Source organism: Cyclopterus lumpus, chromosome 4 (assembly GCF_009769545.1).
Source record: "Cyclopterus lumpus isolate fCycLum1 chromosome 4, fCycLum1.pri, whole genome shotgun sequence".
NCBI classification, from domain to species: Eukaryota; Metazoa; Chordata; class Actinopteri; order Perciformes; family Cyclopteridae; genus Cyclopterus; species Cyclopterus lumpus.
This window is the reverse complement of record NC_046969.1, coordinates 7350190-7374297: the sequence shown is the minus strand read 5'-3', so window position 1 is coordinate 7374297 and position 24108 is coordinate 7350190. Positions and strand designations below refer to the sequence as shown.

Here is a 24108-nt window from a genome sequence, read left to right as displayed (position 1 = left end):
ACACCGTCTGCCCGGGCCGGTGCACGAGTGGCTGCTGCGGCGCCGAATCCTCTCGCAGTCCCGCCGGTCGCCAGTGGACGCTGCCCGGCTGGCCGAACATGGCGGCGGCCCCGGATGAGGAGGTAGACCGCAGACCGATCCGGAGGGTCCGGTCCAAGAGTGACACGCCTTACATCAACGAGGCGAGGATCTCTCTGCACCTGGAGACAGGTATGGCAGCCGGAGACACGGATGCTCTGCCGCTGCGTGTCTGGGTGTGTTAGCAGCCTCCACAGGGTTGTGGTGGGGCGATCGCAGTGAGAGAAATCACCCCTGTCGTTTTAATTAGCAGTTCCCACGCATCAGCATGACTTTGGGCTTTCATTGTGCAGCTCTGACGGTACCCATGGTGCTCCGCTGCACATAGGTGACCACACACAGTGACTCACGCGCAGGGAGAGAGGAGCGGGGAATGCATAGCCACATTAGGCTAGCTTTGACTCCAAATATGCATGCGATGCACGGTCTGCAAGGCACGGCAAGGTACGGGGATCTTAATTATGGCTATAGGGCGAGTGATTGCTGTCGCCCCGACCAGACTCCGCCTTGATGCTCGGCTGCCGTGAAAACGCTCATGCGAACTTGGCCGCCTCTGGCTAGTCATTTAAAATGCAGTTGTTGTGTTGCGTTTGGAGAACAGGGTGAGGAACGGACGCTCCGGCTTCACCACCGTTTTGTGCGCGCACGTAAACAGAGGTAGATAAGTTATTGTTTCCTTTGTTGCCATGGTCACGATGGCTGTCGTGAAGCCTGGATCATCGACACCGTGGTGTGACTGTACAGCTTCACCTATGTTCTCCTACGAGCGAGCCCCCCTCATCCCCGAGGGGGGCTGCTTGAATATCGCATCAGTGCGGAGCTGTCCACTCCCCCTCGGTGCTGAAATGCCACCGAGCAGAATATGGCGATTCGAGACGGAATCGGCATTCCTCTGTTGGTGATCATCCACTTTACATGTATGAGAGGGCTTTCCTTTTTTTTTCTCTCTCTTCTTTTTATGTTCAACCCTCCCCCAGAATTTTTTCCGATGTGACAAATCCCAGTCACATGGTGTGCCTGGCAGTGGCTCAACCCGGGCCTACATTTCCAATAGACAACTGTAGAAAATCCCCCTGCCCGGCTATTGTTCTGGCTTTGTCTTTATTTCCCACTACTGTGCTCTTCAACATGCAGCCTCCAATGCCGTGGTCAGTAATTGTCATAAAGGCTCTATGCAGATTTAGCATGACAATAATAAAATAACAGCCTTGCATGAATCTTAATGAGATCAGGAATTATCTCCCCCCCGCCCCCCCTCACCCTTTTCTTTAGCCTGCTCATTATGCTCTGACCCATCTACTCATAATCTCTCTCAGCTGCCCTCTCTGGCCCTCAACAATCTTCCTCTCCATTTTGTTTCCTGTTAAACGCAGCACCTCCTCTTAGCGAGATTGGCCGAGCCTCCGCCGATATGAGTAACACTATTCTTTCTTGGAGCTTTGTGTCAGGCTTTCCACCAGGCATGGCTTGAATGTGAAGGAGGTGGGGGGTTGCTGCTCGTGGCTATTAGCTGAGAAAACAGAGCGGCGTGGCATCATCTGGAATCCAGCAGGCACTGCCTGCTACAGCGGGATGTTTTTCTTCACACCTTCTTCTTTAACCGTGAAGCATTCCTTTTTCTCTTTCTCCCTCTCTTCACATCCTTCTGCCCACCCACTCGCCTGTTTCATTTACTTGTGTGTGTTTAGCTGCTGTTATTTTTGCATACATCCATCCCACTGTTTTCTTTGATGTGTGTCACAATTCATATGTGACAAATATTCATGCCATCTTCAGTGTGCATGCTTGCCCGGTGTGCGTGTGTGTGTGGGTGGATATGAGTATTGGATGTAGTAAACAAGAGTTAATCACCAAACGGCTTGCTGTTGCTCTCTTGAGTGGTACTCGATGATTTCACTGCAGTTCATTTTTGTGCCATAGTGCAGAATCATCACTCTGCTTGCTCATGTTGAACTCTTGGCCTTCATTGACCTGATCAGTATTAGAAACAGTTTGTGGAGAATACATCTATGAAACATGAATGTACTCACAGATCATGAAGTCTGCTGAATCTCTAATATGCAGAGAAAGTTGAACCCCAACGTGGTCTTCACAGTTCCCCTTAAGTGGCTTTATAGTGGAACTAGTTTCCGTATCCCACATGTAGTCGTTGTCTTTTCATTCCATCACTTCATTGGAGCTTTATTTTGAACATATTGGACATTCCTTTACCCAGCCATTTTGGGTGTTGTTGTTATCTCCTGCGGGGTCTTTAAATTCTGAGGATGTTGAAGTTGACATTGACAGCTGATGGGTAATGGCATTTGGACACTCGTCTCTAACCTGAAGCGGGTTTGTCAGAGGCTGTATGCTGAACACAGCTCCTACAGCTGCTAAAAACAAGGCTGAGGTCATCTGTAAAACCAAAACAATGAGCTAAAAGAGGCTACAAAGCTCTGATGGCTCTGATGATCTTTATTAGACCTTTTATTTAACCAGGTAAAATCAATTGAGAACCAATTCTCATTTTCAATGATGACCTGGCCAAGAGGCAGTATAGTCCAGACAACACAATACAGTATGACAAACACATGAGAAAATGGCTAAAAACAATATAGGTAAATTAATAAACACTATGTACAAAAAAAAAGGCGGATTACTGGATGTTCTTTGTAAAAATGTAAGAGACAGAGAGAAGTGATGGCTGGTCAGTAAGTACAGCAGTCAACTATGACTTGTTGCAGCTTTTGTTTGAACATGTTGAGAGAGGTGAGAGCTGTTAGTTTGAGCGAGTTTTGTAGTGAGTTCCAGTCATTTGCAGCTGGCATTATGACCAAACACAGTACGGACTTTTGGAATGAAGTCACTGGATCTTAAACGGCGATTGCTGTCAGAAATGTGCAGAAGATCTGTTGGTTTGTCACTCCAAGCGACCCCTTTCCTATTCTACAGTTATTTGACTCAATATTAGTATAGAAATAATGATTAATGTAGTGATTTGTAAGAATGTACCTTCCATTTAATCATGGTTGAGGAAGTTAATGGTAATCTTTTATTTTCTTTATTTCTGTATGCTAATTTATGAGACGAGATCCATCTAAAAGCCTGGCGGTCCTTCTGCGCTTTGAGCCGGTCCGGATCCCGGGCAGCACCGCTCTGCTCCAGCAATGTAAATCCAGGTCAGCTCAGTTATTAGAGCTTAGTCCTTCTCACAAAGACCAAGACGCAGGCATTACCACTCTTATTCAAACACAGGACGCTCTAATAAAGACAGAGTTGGCTGTCGTCCATATAATAAGGTGGTAACGGTGCTCTCACACACACACACACCTACCACTATATAAATGATACTCTTTTGTCTAGCTCTCATGCACATACATCAACATGCTATATCTTCACACATTAGCCAGGCCTTGTAGATACCTGGGCAACAGACTATAAAAGGGGTACTGGGAGGACACGGGAGAGTTTTAAATGCAGAGTACTCGAGTACTTCCGGCCTCGCTGCCTCCCACCATACATACAACACCCTTCACTCTTCCTCCACTGGCATGCAGGTTCATCCATTCAGCTCAGAACAAGCTAACCATTGTGCTGAGAGAGAGACCCTGAGCCAAGGAAGGAGTCTGACTCAGACTGGTATGATGTCATAGTACAGGAGCGTATATTGAAGCGTGGATTGTTTTTGGTCTGGACTATGGGCTGATTCCTTGATTGATGGAGATATTTTCAGTGAAATTAAATTGGTACTAAATAGAGCAATGAGAGTATAATTTAGGTCATGAGGAGATGTATGGGGTCTGTAACTTGTTTGGTTTATCATCGTTGTTTCTTATTTATGATTTGGTTGTCACCACTCCCCCTGTCCTTCTTCTTCTCTTAAGTTGTTTCCAAACCTGACACTGCATCGTAGTTGCATTTAGTATGTAATATATGTTAATAGTGCACTGGATTTACAGCGGTTAAGAAAGAAGTCAGGATACATTATCGTTTTAGAATCTGCCTTCTTTACATAAAAGGTGTTTATTTGTCACACAACATTTAGATTGTCGTCCCAATTTGATACATAGGGGGAAAAAAGAAAAGAAAAATATATATACAGTATATATATATATATATATATATATATATATATATATATATATATATATATTACATATGGAGGGTGTAGTATGAAGCGTGTCACAGCCAGAGGGCAGAAGCTGAGGTTCGCCAGCTGAGACTTCTGTATCTCTTTCCAGACAGCAGGGTGAACAACAGGCTGTGGCTGGGCCGTACACATCCCATGCCACTTTGTATTGTTTGTAGTCAGGATGCTTTATATTCTTCCTCTGTAAAATATAGTTAACATCCATGTTAATTAACCAGCAGTAGTAGTCTTCTTCTTCTTCTTCTTCTTCTTCTTCTTCTTCTTCTTCTTCTTCTTCTTCTTCTTCTTCTTCTTCTTCTTCTTCTTCTTCTTCTTCTTCTTCTTCTCACATTGCTGTGTTTCTTTCCATTTTACAGCCATCTGTCGATCAGTGGACACATGTGAAACCGTCGGCTTGACTGCGTGTCACATCACACACGTGCACGACCACATGCGTGTGCGTCCTTGAGCACAAAACAAAAACAAAATGGGGGCCCACACAGTCCAGATTTTCCGAGAGGCGTCTAACCACCTTTTTGTTATTTGTTTGAATGTTTTCTTCAGCTCCTCTCGTTCCTCTATGCATTGCATTGTGGGAAAATTCCTTAAATGATTAGCACACTCGGAATTCAAGTTTTTTTATTATGCGTTGACCTTTTTGAGTATATAAAATGTTGGAACCGCTTTATAAGGCACCTTTACAAAATGATTAATGTGTTGTAATCAATACTAATGCCTTATAGATTAGCAATAAGCCGGCGTGGTAATGTAAGAACATCTTTTGGGCTGCGCTTACTTTTGCCTTAACTTCGAATCGTCACCGTTTCAGTGATTTTTATTTTCCTGAATGCGTTTTGACAGCCCGGGTGCATTGCATTATAGGTCTCACTGGGGGGGGGGGGATTTATCTGTATTCAGGATGAGTGTATGAAGATTTTAATGAAGTTTTATTGTTTTCTGTATTATTATTTGAGCTCACGTCTGCTATTTAGCCACTGGAGATCTATATTTTTTTGAAGTTAAAGTGATGGCACAGCATCAGTACCGTCATGTCAGTAAAGTAACCCTGGAAAGGACTTTCTTAGTGTGAGTTTACTTTCCATCATATTTGTCAGTTACTGATGCCAAGAGATTCTTTTAAAAATAGATTGCATTTATCTGTACTTATAAGTACAAAACAAATGCAAGCCAATATATCTTTTTAAGATAACTCTTTTTCCAAAACATTTATCCTCACAGATTTAGGTCAGGCTCTATTTCTTGTGTAATTGTGCATGGTGCGTTCCGTAATGTCATTTCTGGTTCATAATCCCTTATCGGTTGCCTACTGTGTTGAACTCTTCTTTGTTTTGCAGCCAGTCTGCAAGCCTCTCTTTAATAGTTGTACCCACCCTGTGGTATTTCCAAACCAGACACATAAGAAAACATAACAAACACATTCAAAATTAGACTAATATGTTTTATTCATGCAGCAAACACAAATCAGAAATTGTCCTCAAAGGGCTTTACAATTTGTACAATATATGACCCATATGTCTTTTGAGCCTAATTTGGATCAGGAAAAAAAAAAAAAGTACTAAAAGAAGAGCTATGGAGGAGGGATCCCTCCACGGCTCTCCTGCCTCGGGATAGGCAGTCGTTTCCACCGTGTACACATACAGTTCATCAGTTACTCATGTGACTTTACAAGATAAATATAAAGTGCAATAAATTCAATACATACACCTTTTTTAAAATATTGTGATATTGAATTGCGTATTGTACATTATGGCTCACTCCCGGTTTAACTGCAAGAACATCCAATCATTTTGAATGTGTTTGTTTTCCAGTATTTAAGATGCCACAGTCTCAGCACCATCATTATTTTGGACGCTCTCTGGCTCCTAATGGGCCAGTGTCAATTATAGCAACTACTTCAATTAACAATAAATCATAATTTGTTAATTGGTTAACCCATCCATCAATTTCTGCCACCAATCAGGAGCCAAGGACACGTTAATTGATTACGGTTAAGAGACTATGAATTATTGTCATCTACAGCTGCAAACTGCTTACAAAATTGAATATAAATCAATTCATACACTTAATCAATGATTATAGGCCTCACATTGCATTTCATCTGAATTCGATGAAAAGGGTCTTTTAAAAGTCACTCAGTTTGGTGAACACTGCAAATACCCTAATAATGAAAACATATTTTATGAGAGTTTATGACCCGGATTGAACATGATGATAATTGTGTTGGTTTAGTAGGGTTTATACACTGGAAGCCAGAGGATGAAACTTCTCTTTGCCCCATTTGACTTCCTGTTTGTCCCCTGAAGAGCGATACTGTGAAGTTAGGAACTGGACAGTGTCCCTGCTGCGCAGCTAATCATCTTCATAACAATGCACGTTTAGCCTCTTCCATCCACTGAAATCAAATTGCTTTGCTTCTGTCACCCAGGAACGCCCAGGTCCTCAGATTTGACAAGGCGTTTCCTCCGCGGCAGAGAGATACAGATTGAATGGGAGTCTGTTTTAGACTCCAAACAGCAGGTTTCCACCTCTCGTGTCTCAGTGGCGGAGCAACACAATAACTTTGCTCAACCTCTGTCAGGACTGTAGTGACAGTTTGGGGCCTAACTTTAGCAGAAGCATCGTCGAAGGTCGGATGGGATGATTAATATGTTTTGCCTGAAATAGAGAAGAGGGGAAGTCATGTGGTCGTCCAGTATGACATCAATCATGGAGACGGTCATGAATCATGAGAGGAGGATAGTTAGAGTTGTATTTGCTTGAGAATCCAGTTTCTGTGAAGATTCAGTCTGTGGAGTAACTGGTAAAGGGGTTTGTACAGAGTACACTAAACGTGTTTGTTCCATTTGAATTAGGCAACGCTGAGGAAACCCTCAGAAAAAGTAACAGCAAAGAGATCCATCTTTCAGGACCGAGCCAAAGGTGCTGCATGTACATGACAGACCACCGTTGCAGTGGTGGAATTACAATCAGGAGACACAAAGTTAAAATGGAGAGAATCATAAAGCCCAAACAGTTAGTTAACTAATAGATCAGTGGATCTGTGACCGTTTTGACATTCAATTTTTGTATTATTGGATTGTCATCAGAAATGGCAGATACTCTCTGGATTCAACTTCTCACTTGTGAAGACGTGTTGCTTCTGTGTGCTTTGTTTTATTTGAAAAAGAACATAATACGAATTTGGACTGTTACGACATCTGAAGCTATCAGTTGGGCTCTCAGCCCTTTTTCACACTATATTTAATGGATTTAAAAGATTAATGATGCTAAAATCCTGTGAACAGCCGAATGAAACTGCAGTCTGGTAATAATTCTCTGTGGCTTTGTCATGATGAGCAACACCTTTTTAAATTTCACTTTTGATAATTGCAAGTGAGCAACGTTTAGCTTAGAGGCACGGTTTAAAAGTTTGACCTGTTAATAGTGGGCCAACATCAGTCAGGGCATCAGCAACAGTGCTGCTATTGATCGTGGTATTTCCATTTGCTACTTAGTGTGGAGCTGTTGAGACCACATTAGCTCCTTTTCTTTGAATTCTTTTTCACATCGCAAACTCTACTCGTATCACTTTTCAAAACACAAGTTAAGAGGCGTTTTAAATGACGAAGAAAAGGGGAAATAGGGCAATAAAAGCATCAAAAGGCAATATATCAAATGAGGCACATTAAGTGTGAAAAATACATTTGGTTGACTTGGGCCTCCTGGCTGTCCCACGATCTGAACTTAAGCTCATGGATGAGCTGTTGCAGCATCATCCCACTCCACTATCAGATATAGGGACCCTTTTAAGTCCAGGTTCAAATGCTTTTGATTCTACTGTGTTTGAATCCTCCAGAAACTAAACTTGTGCCTATGTTTATTGCTGTTTATTTGTGCCTGATGTTTAGGTCAGTGTTTGTTTTATTGTTGAGCTACGTTCTCTGGTGCACAGCACTTTATCCACATGGGTGGTTCTTTCGAACGTGATTTATAGTTCAATTTGATTGTTTGATTAATCGAACACATATAGCCACCCTGAGCCACAATATGCACGTGCAGTGTGAAAGTTCATCTCTGGGATCTATTTTTACATCCTTCTAATACCAGAAGGGTTGGTTAACGAGCTTCGGAGACGGGCGTGGAAGCTCGTTAGAGTGAGGCAGACTTGGCCCCGCAGAGATTTGTGACTCCCCGCTCAGGCGTCAGATTGATTCAGTCGAGGCTTCTCCATCCCAGTACAAAGGCACGGAGATGAGAAACCCTCCAGGCTTACCGCGTGCTGGTGAGGCCACACGTCTGCACGGTTCACGAGAGAGACGCGCTTAGACTGCTGGTACCGGAATACAGACGCCGTTGGACAGGACGGTTTACGGTGAGACAGATGTGGAGAGCTCAGTGTCTCGCAGATCGAAAATAATCTGACAGCTGTGCACACCACAGGCAGAGGGTGTGAGGCCCTCTCTGATGTGACAGGCACACCTGTGGTCGTGTGAGTGTGAGTGTGTGTGTGTGTGTGTGCGCGCCCCACCACTAATGCGAGCAGGGAACAAGACGCCTTTCTGAGAACTGAAATTAAATGACACTTATATTTCTTGTGGTTATGAGGATAGATTGTAGTTAAACCACTATCTGTGTGTGTGAATGAGAGGAAACGCTCTACAATCGCTGGATGAAGTCGCTAATTAACTGCAGTCCATTTACCCCGTCTTAAGGACTGCACTTACTATTTTGACAGTAAAGTCAAACTTTGCAGATTAAAATGATATAATAAATAGCGAAGGGTGGTTTCATCTGACCGCTCACTATTTCATCCTCAGCCTGGCCTTCAAATACATTAAAGTTTCGAAGGTACACGGTTTGTTTTACAGTTTTTGAATTAGCAGTTAACACAAAGCCCAGCTGAAGCTGATGGGAAAGAGTTTAAATTGGGTCGTGAATAAAAAATGCTGGACAAGGTCAAGTGTTGACCTGCTGGTGGTGCTAGAGGAACAATCAGAAGATCCCCAAAGTCTTTAGGAGTCATACTCGGTACACCACAGATATCTCTACCGAATTAAAGGACTATCCCTCCAAAGGTTTCGCTCCACAGTTTAGACATGTCAGTCTGCACCAGCCTGGTGGAGCCGACACGTATAACACTCTGAAATGAGCCAACCTGCATAATGAGTATCTTTACAGCTGATGCCTCAGTAAAAGTAGAAATGCATACATGTTATCGACAAAATGTGCTCGCGTCAAATATCGAAATACTTCCTGTGAGTTAAGTGTTGAGCAATTAATGCTTCTCTGTGTCTCTTCTGTGTGTAATGCAAGTCCTACCTGCAGTCTCACCTAAAAATTTGAGGAGCTAGTAAAATAGCATGCGTTGTGATAAATTAAACTACCCAACAACACGTTTTCATGTTTGTGGTACTGGTTGGACAAAGAAAATCAAAGTGCTTTTACGTTCATGTAAAGTAATAATAATGGCAATGTTTTATTTATAGGTTAAAGTACTGTTGGATGATGTTATTTGATGGATGATGTTATTTGTTTGGAAAAAAACAAAAAAACATGGAGATTGTACCATTAATGCCTCCCAATTTACTTTCTGTATACCACCAATTTCCATCAATAAATACATTAAAAAATAATAATAATAATAATGTCAACAGACACGGGGGACACTCCTCTGCTTTGAGTACTTTTTTTGAGTGCATTTTGCTGATTAAATTCACAAACTTTCAATCGGGTAATATTTTCAATGCACGACTTTAAGAATGTGTTATTTGTAGTTTTATTTAATTTGAGGATCTGAACGCTTCCTCCACCACTGCCTGTAAGTGAGAGAAGAGCTGGAGGCCTTAAAGGAGGAGGGCTCGTTCACTAAACTGTTCCCCTTTCATCTCCTGATACAAACACTGGTACTTGGTTTGAATTTGATATAGCGACTCATCGTCTGCAGCTAGGGAAATACAGTTTGTGCTTTTGATCTTATGGTGTTCCATAAAAGACATCAACATCACACATGAGTGAAATTATTAAAATAGAATTCCTTCAAACACACAGCTCCCTGCTGTGACACGGAGGAGATAACGGACTCGGTTCTGATAGATAGTCTGCGCCTCGGAGCCCAGCTGTCAATTCATGCCAGCCTCATTACGCGTGAGTGAGCTCCACCTGCTGGTAGAGATGTGTAGCGACAACCTGTGACCCTTTGTTGGCCTCCACAGAACACAACACGCCGTCTCTTTCTTGAGCATATTGACTTCAGTCGCTTCCTTTACTTCAACGACTTCACACATTTGATTTGCTTTTATCGCTCAAGAATGTTGACACTATTATCCATGGCTTTTATTTCAATAGCATTTTGGATTTAGCAGAGAACAGGAGATGCTCGACAAAACATTTAATTACATGGGGATTTGAGCCTTGTTGTCCCTTTTGTATAGATTCTTAATAAAATGATGGTTAACGAAATGTATTATTCAGTGTTTAATTAATTAATTCAGTACTGTATATGTTTCACTCTTAACTTTCTCTATTTTCTACAGGGATTTCGAGTTTGAGATTGATTTTAAGATCCCTATTGATGTACTTTCAAGACTCACCTATGGTCTTGTGACCTGCATTATATTGAGCTTTAAACCTGTATATATGTGTGTATATATGTATATACATATGTATATACATATATGTATATGCAGGGTTGCTCTTCATGGTCATTTTGCTGAGGATAGCTTGTTGAGGTGTTTGAAGTTTTTGCACATAAAACAGGCAGACAGTGAGGAACATTTAAAAGAAAACTCGGTTGAAGTTTTCAATCCAACACTTGTTGTTTACTCACTCGTCCTTTCTCCATTCCATATTTAGTTCCTCTCTGTCAGCCCGTGCAGAGCTTTTTCTTCACTTGTGCTTCAATAAAGCTTCTTTGCAGCCCCACATTTGAATCACAGACCAAGTGATGATCTGTTTTTATTAACTCTGGCTTTAAGAAGGCCATATTACAGAAAATATGCTGGATATTTACTTTCTTCCTGACATAGACGTTTGTCTCCCTTCACGATATATAATTGTGTCGTAAGTAACAGACGCATCTCAATAAAGCACCTGCCTGTTAATGACCTTTTTGTTCCCTTTCCTGTTTTCCAGCCGAGGAAGTGGAGAGGTTGACAGCGATGCGCTCTGATTCGCTGGTTCCCGGCACACACACGCCTCCCATTCGGCGGCGGAGCAAGTTCGCCACCCTGGGACGTCTGTTTAAACCCTGGAAATGGAGGAAGAAGAAGAGTGAAAAGTTCAAGCAGACCTCTGCCGGTGAGAACCGAAACACCTCGTCACATAATCCCCCCCCCCGTGTTGTCATGAGCTATAGGGAGGGGGAGATGCATGTCTCCTTCTGGCACCTAGCAACAGCTGCATTGATGAATGGCTCTGCAGAGCAGAGGGTGATATAGGGGCTGCAGCAAAGATATCCAATCTGTGATTATGGTTATGTAAAGCCGGTGAAGCACCAGGAGGCTTTGGCCAGCAGCTCCTGCTGCATCATCAACCGGACCAGTAGCAGACCAACTGCTGAGCCTGGTTCATGCCGCACAGTCTGGGTTTGTAACAAGTCATTGATATCAAGATAGATGGATGTCATACATGAACGGACCACATGGTAAGAGTTGAAAAATGAATGTAGTTAAAAGTTCTATGTTAGGAAAGAGGAAAGTCCAATTAGCAAGTCCAGTAAGACCTCCCAGTACACCGGTTACACCAGTACAAGTCTGTGCTGCTCGGTGGAGCATCTTCGGGGAGGCAGAGTGGAATAATTTGACTCCAATAACAAAAGGGTGTAATAATTCTCAAAAGACAGTAAGTAGACTACCAAACACACTAATAATGAATGATATAGTAAATAGTGAAATATTGTGGACTTTGCTGCTGTAATGTTTGATTGAGTGACACTTGGCTAACCTCCGTTCTGGACTGCAAGCCTATCGGACATGTTTGTTTCTCACTTGCGCGTCTCTCATTACGGATTAAACCTCGTTTTAATCTTTTAGGATCGTTGCAGGCGTGTGTCTCTCCAGTGTAGCATTGCATTGACTTGAAGAGTTTATTTAGGCTCCAAGTCTGTTTCAACAATACAAAGAAATGTTTCCTACCAAGACGTCTACCCACGGAGTGTTTTCGTACCTGACATGTCTAGTCAAGTCAATTTACTGAAGTAGCACAATGAATAAAAAAACACATGTTGACAAATGCCTTTACAGAGAAGTCAGGAATAAAATAAAAAATAAAAAAAATTCTAATAAATTCAAAACCTAGGAAATTAAAATGTTGAATCCAGGACTTTTCATTATTACTCACTGTGGAAATACTACTTTAACTTAAGTAAATGATCTTCTTAAAAAAGGAAAAATATATAGTCTGAACAAATCAAATAGCTCGTAGTAGTTAATGTCCACAGTTTACATTGGATCGTTCAAACATTAATACAAGCTGTTAATTACAGTATTTATCAGAGACGCAACAGCTGTGGACGTAAAGTTGAACGTTTACTGCAGCAACAAAATAGGTTTAAATTCTTTCATTTATTTAATTTTTTCAAAGAATTAACTCCATGTTAGCCACAGTATCTGAGGAAACGTGGACGTGGGGACATAATAGCTTCTCGGCTACATTTCACAATACAACAACAACAACTGAAATGTTCCTACTGAGAGACCCAGAAGGTCAAGAGAGACTTCCTCCAGCCAAGCTGTTCTCCCAGCTGTCGCAGCCGGTCGCTTCCCTTTTCTCTGCATGCAAATACAACACAATACGGCCTTCATTTTGCAGCACAAAGGTAGAAATGCATTGGGAGCACCGCGTGTTACTGCTGGACTCTCGTGTGTCGCTCAGAGGTCCAGTCACATATTATATTCCTGGGCAGCAACAAGTGGTCTTTCTATTCGTGGTCTTTATTCATCTTCATGTCTTTTCTCCCTCAGTGTTGGAGAGGAAAATGTCCACTCGCCAGAGCAGAGAGCAGCTCATCAAGAAAGGAGTGCTGAAGGAGGTTTATGAGAAAGGTGATTCAATAAAATGTGGGACTCAAATGTAAAACAACCCGTTCATTAGCAAATGTGTTAGTTTATTTATTGTGCTTGACAGTTTACATTGTATCAGGTTAAAAGTGGTCTTAATAGATTGATTTGTCAGATGAGCCTGTTTGCTTGTTTTTCTCCCTCTCATGTCATTTTTGGAATAACTGTTGCTTTCAGTTTGTTACTATAAGTAATACCTGTTATTTATGTCGGAATCTTGAGCATAAAAAAAATATTGATTAATGGTTCCAGTATATTGCTGACTTAGTTATTTGGTCAGGGGATTCTAATGTCAGGGGAACATATTAAGCATCAGTTTGTTTATTTTACACTTCATTTTGCATGAATTAGCCATATCATATTATTTATTAAATTAAATAAATGTAATCATTTAGATTAAATTAGTTATTTATTAGTTGAACATTTGTATGTATTTATTAAGGATACAATTATTTTTTTTAAAGACTGGCTCGTGGAGCCGGGGCTGCAACACTGCCTCGTCTGCCTTTTTAGAATTTAATGTCCCTTTTTTTTTTTTTTTTCTTCCTCCTGTTGTCCCCCCCCCCTCCCTTTGTGTCCAGACGGCTCTTCCTCGGCTGGACTCCAGGAGGTGAAGATGGAGAACGGGCGTTCTCCGGCGCTCGGCTCCAGCCTGTCAGAGTCTGAAGGTACTGAGCTGATGGAAGGAGCCGCTGCAGCTGTAGGTAGGCAGCAGAGCAGAGCCACCATCGCGGCCTCGTCGCTCACCTCATATTGCAGCATCTGACTGGTTTATTTCTTTCTTTTTTTTTCTGTGTTTCTGATCCTCAGGCTCTCTGGAGTTTCAGATGCCAAAAGAAAGCGCATGTCAACAGGACCACGGCCAAAAGCCCATGAAGAAGTCCTATGTGTATCCGGCCGATTGCGCTGAATCGACGCTCTCCAGGCCGCCTACGCTACACAAGCAACCTCCTGTGCCGCCACCCAAGCCCTTCAACAGGCTACCTAATCACATCGCAGGTACATTTGGCACACGTTTATAAACGCTTGTGTGACTCTTTGTATGCATGTCTAATCTTTTAACCCCCCCTCCCGTGTAGACGGTGCCCCAGTGAAGTTGCCGTGCATGTCTGCGAAGTTATCTCCTCCTCTACCTCCAAAGAAGCTCACGATCTCCATACCTGCAGGGAGCATGGAGCCCTCTTCGCTCGCCTTCCAGAAGTGCCCCCCTCACAGCCATGCCCCAATGGGCGGGCACTCCCTGCAGTACGGGGGGATACCCCTCCACCCGCCCAGCCGAATCATAGAGGAGCTCAACAAGACCCTTGCCCTTACTATGCAGAGGTTTGAGAGGTGTGGATCAAATCCCATATTATTCTGCTCATCGCCACACAGAATTGTTTTTTTTTACTTAAATTTGTATTGGTTATGGCATCCATGTTTTTTTTATATTATGGAGACAAATAACTAAAATACATTTAGCTATATTATCTGCCATTTTGACTGCAAGGGAACAGGGATGGACAATATAGTGGGATAGCAGAACACTTTTCACCCATGTTCGCACTCTCTCATACAGCTGCTGTTATTTCACAACTTTATGCGACGTGGAGCGTACACGTCTGACCTTTGCCCTTTCCCACCAACCTGCAGCTCCATGATGCACGGGGTTCCCAAGGTGAGGATCGAGCGTGACAGCAACAAAGAGAACCTCCCTAACGAGGCGGACTACGAGGAACTGCCTGAGGAAGAGGAAGATGATGATGAGGAAGAAGACGACGACGATGAAGAAGACGATGACGAAGACGACGACGATACGTTGTTTACAAGTAGGCATTTTTTTTCCCTCGTTGTAGTGGGGGTTTTTTTGGGGTGTAAGTCAGTGTCGATCTGTATCATTTAACAGTCGTCTGCTGTTTTTTTTTAATTTTCATGTGAGAGAAAAATACATACAGGCGGGCAACATGTTTCCATAAGGTCGCATAAGCGCCGCCGTCGCACATGGCTTGAAGCACTCAATTTGAAGCTGCAATTTGTTCTCATAATTGTGAATTATTTAGCACAGAAGGTGATGGTGGGCAGGTACTGTACAGTAGATTTATCAAAGCTTGTTTGATAACAGCTGCCTGACTAACCAGAATAAATGTGCCGCAAAACCAAAAATAACTGTAAAGGAGGCTCAAAAGAGTCAGAGCTGCAGCGTTGGTGGGAATTCTCTCCGGACTTTTTGACCTCTATTACATTACAATCATTTAAATACATTGGTACAAAAACAATGTTCATCAGTGGATCATTACAAGTTGAGATGTGCCTCCGCTAACGTTAGTCATATTACAATGTTATGATGAATGAGCTTCAGGGAAAACAAAACACTCACAAGGGTGAGCAAACTGTTAGATCCTTATCTGGAATCTAAATGGATCACAACATGGAGATACTTCTCTGCCTTTGGGGGAAACCTTGAAATATGAACGATAAAATGATGTTCGCAGTGGAAAGAAATCTATGAAAGCTCCTTCCAAGCAGCTTGTGAAGTGAGTATTATTAATGCACCGCATCCATTGTGCCTCTTGTACATTGTAGGCGCACTGGCGATGAAGATTTTACGAAAGGACTCTCTGGCCATCAAGCTGAGTAACCGTCCATCGAAGAGCGATCTGGAGGACAAAAACATCCTGCCGATGCAGTCGGACCAAGAGAAATCAGAGTCACGACAACAAACGGCGACCAAACTGACGCGGTGAGTCTCTGGATGGATGGACACACACACACAGTTTTTTATTACTGTTCTAATGTGTATATCTTACAAATTGTTAATGACAAATTGTCACATTGGTGCCATTTTGAAACACAAAACACGTACTCTATATCTGAACTCAAAGTACAGCCTCTGAAAGAAAAATAACATCACCTGTCCACAAGAGTAACATTGGAATAATCTGCAAGTGCACACACAAAATCTGAAAAGTACCTGCTGAATTAAACCTGTCTCTTTTTGTTTTTAGGCGATTGAGTCAACGGCCATCAGCAGAGGAGCTGGAGCAGAGGAACATACTCAAACGTCAGTAACTTAAATACGGTAAGAGAAAAACCCCGATCCGTATTAATATTCCCCGTGTTTGACCACGCTCTCTTTCTCTAACCTTCCAGCTCGAAACGATCTGGAGGAGCAGAAGGAGAAGAGCGAGATCATAAGACATTTGTCCAAAAAGGTAAGACAGTCTTCACATCAGGGTTCATGATGAGATGGTTAGTTCCACGACCTCGTCTGGAATAATCAATGTCTGAACTGCCACCTTCAGAATGCAAGTTTTTTTGAAAGCATGAATTTAGTATAGTATCATCTGTTCAGTGAATAATCTCTTTTTAAATGTAATGTTTTTTGTTTTTTTTACAATCTGCCTAACCCATATATATATATATTTTTTTAAACTACTTAACAGATATTAATGATATTTGGTGAAAAAAGGGGATGAGCCAAGGAACAAGTGATTGATGTAGACAAATCCAATTATTAACATCGAAAGACCATTATAATACAAATGTGTATTTTTAATGCAGTTCCGAATCTAGAGGAGAGACAATGAAGCTTAGTTGTCCGTTTCCATTCTTGGAAGAGGTTCTATGATTGCCTTCCAATTTTATAATCATTCATATTTATTTGTTCTTCACTCACTTTATTGATTTCAAAACCTAACTTATATTTACATTGACAACATAGAAAGAAATGTTTCCTAGCCAAGAGAAAGGAAGCGGCTTCTTTCCTCAGCATGCACGTTGCGGAGCATTGAGCTGCCGTCGGTGACGCGTCCCCTTTCTTGCGCCCTGTAGCTCAGCCAGAGGCCCACAGTCGAGGAGCTGAGGGAGGCCAAGATCCTCATTCGCTTCAGTGACTATGTGGAGGTCGCCGAGGCTCAGGACTACGACCGGAGAGCAGACAAGCCGTGGACTCGGCTAACGGCTGCCGATAAGGTTAGCGAACACACAACGACAAAGCCAAACAATGCTTCCTGAACGCTGGATTAAAAGTAGTTTGTACATTTACTGCATTCTGTGTTGTTCAGGCCGCCATCCGGAAGGAGTTGAATGAGTTTAAGAGCACAGAGATGGAGGTGCACGAGTCGAGCCGTCATTTTACCAGGTGAGAAATACCAACATATTATATAGTATGACATTTATCGTATTTCTTATGACAGACTAATGACTTTCTTCACCATTTTTATTTGGCAGAGTATTAGGAGTTTTAAAAAGGGCCATAATAAGAGCACTAGTATACTATTTCGACATTTTGAATACGTCATTACATACTATTACACCTTTTATGGAATCAACACGTAGTATGTCAAACAAAGTATAGTGTGTTGTAAAGTAATTTAAAAAAAAGGTCATAGTATACCATTTCATGTTGAAAAAGTCAAACTTTTTATTGTATACAATGTCAAAAAAAAAAGAATGGTATTTTGAAAGTCAGCGTATAATATGTCAAAATTAGTATTCTTTGGTGAAAGACCACCACAGCAGCATTTCAAGTTACTCACTTTCTCCGTGCAGGTTTCATCGGCCATGAGATTATCAGCCCGATAATCGGACGTGCTTTTTATACTCCCACACCGAGCCTCGAGTGGTCCGACCTGCTGCCCTCAAACGGCTACACTTCCCACCGTTGACCTCGAACTGACGGACTGCACATGAACACAACCGGTGTGCTGCGGGCATTACAGGAAACATGAGCGAACACTTTTACAAACACAAATGGATTCGACTCTGAACTGGCGCCTCTCCTCAGTGGAGATTTTATTATTACGTTCAGAGGCAGCCATTTGTTTACGTTGCAGCACTTTGTTTATGAACACTGCTTTAGTCAAAACAGAATCTGTGCCAATGTGGAGGATACGGATGGCACTTTATTTTACACGGATTGATTTCTTGCCTTTTTAAAATGTTCTTGCTGTCCTCAACTGGACTTTCTTTCCCGAGGGGGTTTCCTGTGTTGGCAGTTTTATTCCATAGATGACATCTCAATGATAGTTTCACAATTTGCCAGAGAAATCAAAATGGCAGCTGAATCTTAAGCCAAAATGCTCCCTGCAAGCCAGTAACAGTGAGACTTTAGATCTCCTCACACGTACACATTAATCAACTGAGCAATAATTTCAGATTTTTTTTCTTCCATCTGTATCTGGGCTGCATTCAAGAGCTCAAAAAACACTTCAGATCTCCATTTTAAACCAAAGCAACTTGACTTGCTGTGGAAGTTGCCATCTTGAATGCATCCCAGCGTGACTGCTGTTGAGAGTTCAGTAACCCACGGTGTCACTGTGCCTCTACGGTATCGTTTACAGGGATTTTAAAGTTGCCAAATTATCTGTAGACGCAGAAAAAAAAGTTAAAGAACTCTGCCAAACTACAAGGTAGACTTTTTTTTTTTTTTATTATCCCGAGATAAATCTTTGGTGGTACAAAATATGAAATCTGCCACTTTTTTCTTATTGTTTACAATCCTTGATTGATCAGTTGTGTGTATGACTGAGTAAGCGTGTGTATGTACAAGCGTCGGTATTATTACCGTCTCTTGGATGTTTAAAAATGTTTTTGAAAGAAATGTTCTCAGAATTATAAGACTTGTACATAGCAAAGAAAGTAAGCAAGACTTTTCAAATGTTTTTTGTAAAGCAGAAAAACTGCATGTGGGTATTAATTTATTGTGAGTCTTCTATGATGTATGACGTTTCTTAAAGAAAGAAACTTGAGAAAAACAAAGTTTATGCTTCCTTGCCTTTTTTTGCATTCACTCTGCATAGCAGCAGCTTTCAGTCTTTTCCACGTACGGTTCATCGTATTCTTTGGGGAAAGCTGAGAGTTGTCAAAAAGAACAGTGGCTCCAAAGTCCTCCGAATTATTGAAGGTAGTAGCTCATGAAGAGTTTTCCGTTCAGTCCTGCAGAGACTCATCCATTCTGTAAGAGCCAATCCTGATGCATCTTGGGAAAGCATCTCACCAGTGCGCCCACATTTCCGTTGTGAGGGGGGCGCTCCATGCGACTACACGGCGTGCATTGGAGTGCCACAGTATTTGTGCCACAAGTCGATCGCTTTAGTCACAATGGCATCCGTGTTTTCTTGTGGTATCTGGAAGGGAAACGTGGCGGTGAGGTTTCACACAGGGGAACAAAATGTTTGGACAACAATGTCACGATGTACCGTTTGCTCACATTGCACAGAAACCTGACCACGCCTTCAGGCCGGCTGATTCCCAGCAGCATGATCTTGTAGCTGAGCAGAATCTCAAGGGCCACAAACACCAGGATTTTACAGGACCCACTGATCACCTTGTCCCACACCCTGAGAAAATGATGATAATCAAAAAGGCATCAGTTAATTTGACCAGATTGAAGAATTTAAAAAAAGGTCAAGATGTCAAATCTAAATAAAAGTATCATCATTTGTAAAGAACAAAAACGTTTAAGTAGCAGATTTCCACTGAAAAAAAGAGCACGATAGGTTGGATAAAATGACATAATGTTGCTGTCTTACCAACTTGTTCTAAACAGTTGAAGAAAGTAGATTTGATTAGCATGTTTGTTTCAGACTCGGCCTGCTGAGGATGAACAAAGAATGAGTGAATCCTTGCTGTGTGTCGATATAGTGGCCAGGTCCATAAACTGACCTTTGCAGGCTGGATTCGGGCAGGCAACCAGCGAAGCAGCGTCTGAACCAGAGGCCATAGGGCAACTGGGCCAGGGCTCCAGTGTTCTTCAGATGCTTCAGCAGGCGAGGATCCTCCTGACTCAGATAATGCTCCAGGCTCTTCGGCTACACAAAAACGAAAAGACAAGAGCAGGAGGAGACGAGTCTTTATTCACACCGACGTGCATTCAAGAATAATGTGATCCAAATTCCTTTGTCATATCAATTCTGACATTTTATAAACTAAATGTACACCTCATCACAGAGTGCCATGACGGATGTTCAAAACTACACCAGGACAATCAATGAATGAATGACACACAGAAAAATTAGCATGAAATCCACATACTGGAAATGATTTGAACTGGACTTCATCAACTTGAAATGTTCCAATGCCAGTATCAGAAAACAAGTCTATGCACAATCCGGTATTAGCTCATCATATCCTTTATAAGCTGACTTGGGTCACTTGCTCCCCAATCCCCACATCCTGCCCGATCAGTACACATGCTCGCTCAATAGCTACTCCCCCAAACTTATTGCTGCGTTCGAAATCAATGACGGAAGTAGCCATCTTGTGAGCCATCTTGCTTCTTTCTGATCTGTTGAGAGTTGCACATGTGCAGTACCGATCGGGCAGGTGCTAACGGAGAGTGTCATGTTAGCCAGAGCTAGCAAAATTACAGCAATTTACAAATATTTCACACTGGAAAATCTGTCAAACTAGGTAATTAAAGAAAGTTCTATAGTATTCATTCTCTGTTCATGTTTTACAAAAGGGTTTAACCTGAGCCAAGCCATACAACAATGATAGCAATCGTATCGCATCCATACAGGGCAAGACTTATACGGCCAATGATATTTGTTTCTTAACACACGTATCGATCGGTACTTGTAGCAGTCAATACGCAAGTTCCCCGATATCTTAATCCGTGTCGGGAAAGAAAAAAAATGATATCGGAACATCTTTATTATCCACTGATGAAGGCCAAAAGATGTAGCTGAAAGCTTCCAGTCAGAGGACCTTATGCTGAGAACTTTTAATAAAACTAGGTCAATAATTGTGTCACTTACAAGGTGGGGTATCGAGTCTCCAAACTTTGTGTGGAACTGATTGACGAAACACTTGATCAGCCAATAGCAGTCGATAGGATCATCTACAATCTCATCCATGGCGCGACTGATGGAGAGGAAGTCCTCGTTCTCTTCATCCTGAAAACAACAACAACACATTAATATCAAGCTCCTCCAGTCTGCATACAGTCCTTGAGCGTGACACTAGGTATTTGAATGCAGTTCCTAAATGCGAAGGATTTGTTAACACGCAGAGATTAAATTTCACTACGTTGTGCTGTTTACAATTGTATGTGATGTACATGTGTTAATTTTTGTTCATTTTAGGCATGTTCGTGGTTTAAAAAGACAAAACACAGCTCTTACACCGAAGGCAGACAGTCAGTTTCCCTTTTTAATTCTAGCACTTACTGCTTAGTGGGTTATTGATGTAATACTGAAACAAAAAGGGTTTTATGTGGAAAAGATTGTAGGTGATGGCCTAACAAAAATCTTAACATCACGTGCTTAATTTTCCATTTAGGCTAGAATTTATTTTTATGAATTCATAAGGACCATTGGACCTGGCGGTGTCTGATGCCTGATGAGCCGGCCTCCCGCGTCGGCCCTGCTGATGCGCCGCCGCCCCCCCCTCCTCCTCCTCCTCCTCTCTACCTCCTTCTGTTTCATGGATTGGAGTTCCATTAATACATTGTCATATTCATGTAATGTGTTTATGTAACTTTGTAAATGCTGTTCATTCTGTACACATGACATCTATTGCATCTGTCCATCCGGGGAGAAGGATCCTCCTCTGTTGCTCTCCTGAAGGTTTCTTCCCTTTTTTCCCTGTGAAATGTTTTTTTTGGGGAGTTGTTTCTGATCCGATGTGAGGTCCTGGGACAGGGATGTCGTATGTGTACAGATTGTAAAGCCCTCTGAGGCTAATTTGTAATTTGTGATATTGGGCTATACAAAATAAACTGAATTGAATTGAAATAAACTGAATTGAATAATGAAAAGTTTGGTGCTTATGGTTTGGCATTTAAATGAGGCTTTAGTCATTCAATGGTACCAGAACCATGAATTGAATAATTCCAGCCACAGGACACGCATCAACACACAATCCTCTACATCCAAGTTCACTCAGATTTCTGGATCCCATTTGGGCTTGCATCAGTGTCACAATTCCCACTGTATTGTCTAATTATGGCTCTTACTGATAGCACTTTGTAGTTTAACTTTATTGAAGAAATTGTACTTGCTTGATTCTTGTTGTTCTGAGTTTGGACTCATGGTTTAATGCACTTATTGTAAGTCGCTTTGGATAAAAGTGTCAGCTAAATGACATGTAATTAGTTCTGCATTAGACCATCACTTGAGCATCTAAAACCGAGCAGTCATGTAAAATCCTGCGTGGATGATTTAGCATTATCTAGTAAATCTTTACCATGTACAAGCTAATGTTTTTCTGATGTGTTATCAGTCTCGAACATGACTATCTTACCGGGGCTGAGGTCTCAGAGCACCGTGCGAGCACCTGGCTCTCCAGCTGGAACATGCGCAGGTAGATATGGGTGGAGGGAGTGGAAGAGTTGACGTATCTCATCACCTCCAGAGCCTCCAGGATGTCCTGGTACTGCTCTTTCCTGTAGCTTCCCACCATAGTGTGAGAGTCACTGTGTGGAGGTAGGATTCCTGAAGGAACACAATGATTTGTAATGCGTTTGCTTGGCAACATCTGTTCATGCAGATCACATTTGATTCTTTTACATGCACTTTTGGAAATGCAAGTCATTACAGTGATATGTGCGATATGTGTGTGCGTCTCACCCAACAATACCTTCCACACATGGATCCTGTACATCGAGGGGAGGGGGAACCTCTGACTGAAGGTGCTCAGCTTTTCTAGATCTATTAAAAACGGTGAAAACATTGGTACCAGGATAAGAACTGACTTACAGCTGCCAAATCTCCAGCAACCAATATAATAACAATCCGTGGTGAAATACAATCCATTGTAATTTGTTATTGACACACCTGAATGTACCTGTATGATGTGTTGTATTGACATCACTGATGGGGCATACTCATGGAACCCCAATACTGTTCTTAAACCAATTTCATTCGATATGCATGCTGTGTTTAGATAGAAATGCTGGCAAATATGAATTGTTACCTACCCAGAGGATTATCCTTGAGCAGTATTTCCAGAGACTTCTTCTCCTCCACTCCTCTAAAGCCCACTTTCTCATAATACGCAGAGCGAAAATTTCTTTGAGGGTCGTCAGCCATACCTGGTCAAAAACCTTTAGTGTGGAGTTAATCATGGCATTAGCTGTGGCAGACAAATCCTAACAAGACCACAACACATTTAGTCTCTTTCTTAATTGTATTTTTATTATGAGTCAGTAGTAGAATATAACAAAGTACTCATGTGAGGTACTTGAACTCAAACTCTTTCCATGGCACTTTATACTTCTACTCCATTATATGTCAGAAGAAAAACACTAGACTTTTTACAGCACTACATGTATGCGTCTGCTTTAGTAACTAGTTACTTTACAAAATAACATATGGTGCATACAAAGCAAAAACATGCCATGGTTCCAGTTTCACAAATGTTAAGTTTCTCTGCAAAACAGGTGCGACAGGTGTGATTAAGTCTTAAGTGACGTTAACTGAGGAGCGTGAGGTGCAGTGCGCATTTCGTTTTAGTACATTTTAAAGATACATGTTTGTTAAATTGAATGATTACTCCTACCTTGTTCAGGTGTGTTTCACGCCAACTGAATCACATAGACTGTGAGCTAGCTCGCTAACTTCATAACTTCAGTTAACGATAGCTCCAGAGCGCAGCGCGTGCGTAGCGTTTCGAACTAGCGGTATAACATTAACGACACGACCACTGGATGAATTGGCATTTAGGTGCACGTTGTCGTAGCACTGCAGAGAAAAAAAACACACAAATTAAGATTTTGGTTCGCTACCGTTGTTGTTACCGAAACACTTCCGGGTAATGGGGTATCGCACATGCGCAGTGCGGTGAAGTTGCGCATGTGCGCAAGGTGTGTATACACTAATGACATGACGCGTGACATCTCTTTTAAACTCTTCTTGGTCGCACTGTCGTCTTGTTATATTGACG

General features: G+C 42.0%; 2 protein-coding genes across 3 annotated transcripts; one reads left to right on the top strand and one right to left on the bottom strand.

Moving 5' to 3' along the window:
- The first annotated feature begins 98 nt into the window (after positions 1-98).
- Positions 99-17867, top strand: phactr1 (phosphatase and actin regulator 1). The gene is made up of 13 exons (XM_034531568.1): positions 99-210; positions 11318-11482; positions 13147-13227; positions 13824-13946; positions 14053-14241; positions 14322-14574; positions 14875-15050; positions 15805-15961; positions 16227-16282; positions 16372-16433; positions 17053-17193; positions 17286-17362; positions 17773-17867. The coding sequence occupies exons 1-13, from the start codon at positions 99-101 to the stop codon at positions 17786-17788; spliced, it is 1608 nt and encodes a 535-aa protein (XP_034387459.1). The 3' UTR covers positions 17789-17867.
- tbc1d7 (TBC1 domain family, member 7) lies at positions 17620-24011 on the bottom strand. 2 transcript variants are annotated; one of them, XM_034531570.1, is made up of 8 exons: positions 23725-24011; positions 23144-23269; positions 22794-22874; positions 22468-22658; positions 20982-21119; positions 19888-20033; positions 19433-19562; positions 17620-19349 (listed from the first exon to the last, which is right to left on the bottom strand). In XM_034531570.1, exons 2-8 carry the CDS (start codon positions 23253-23255, stop codon positions 19263-19265), a joined length of 885 nt encoding a protein of 294 aa, XP_034387461.1. In that variant the 5' UTR covers positions 23256-23269; positions 23725-24011; the 3' UTR covers positions 17620-19262. The 2 variants fall into 2 exon arrangements, with proteins under 2 accessions (XP_034387461.1, XP_034387462.1); XM_034531571.1 differs by having other exon boundaries at positions 23144-23257.
- Between the last annotated feature and the right edge of the window lie 97 nt (positions 24012-24108).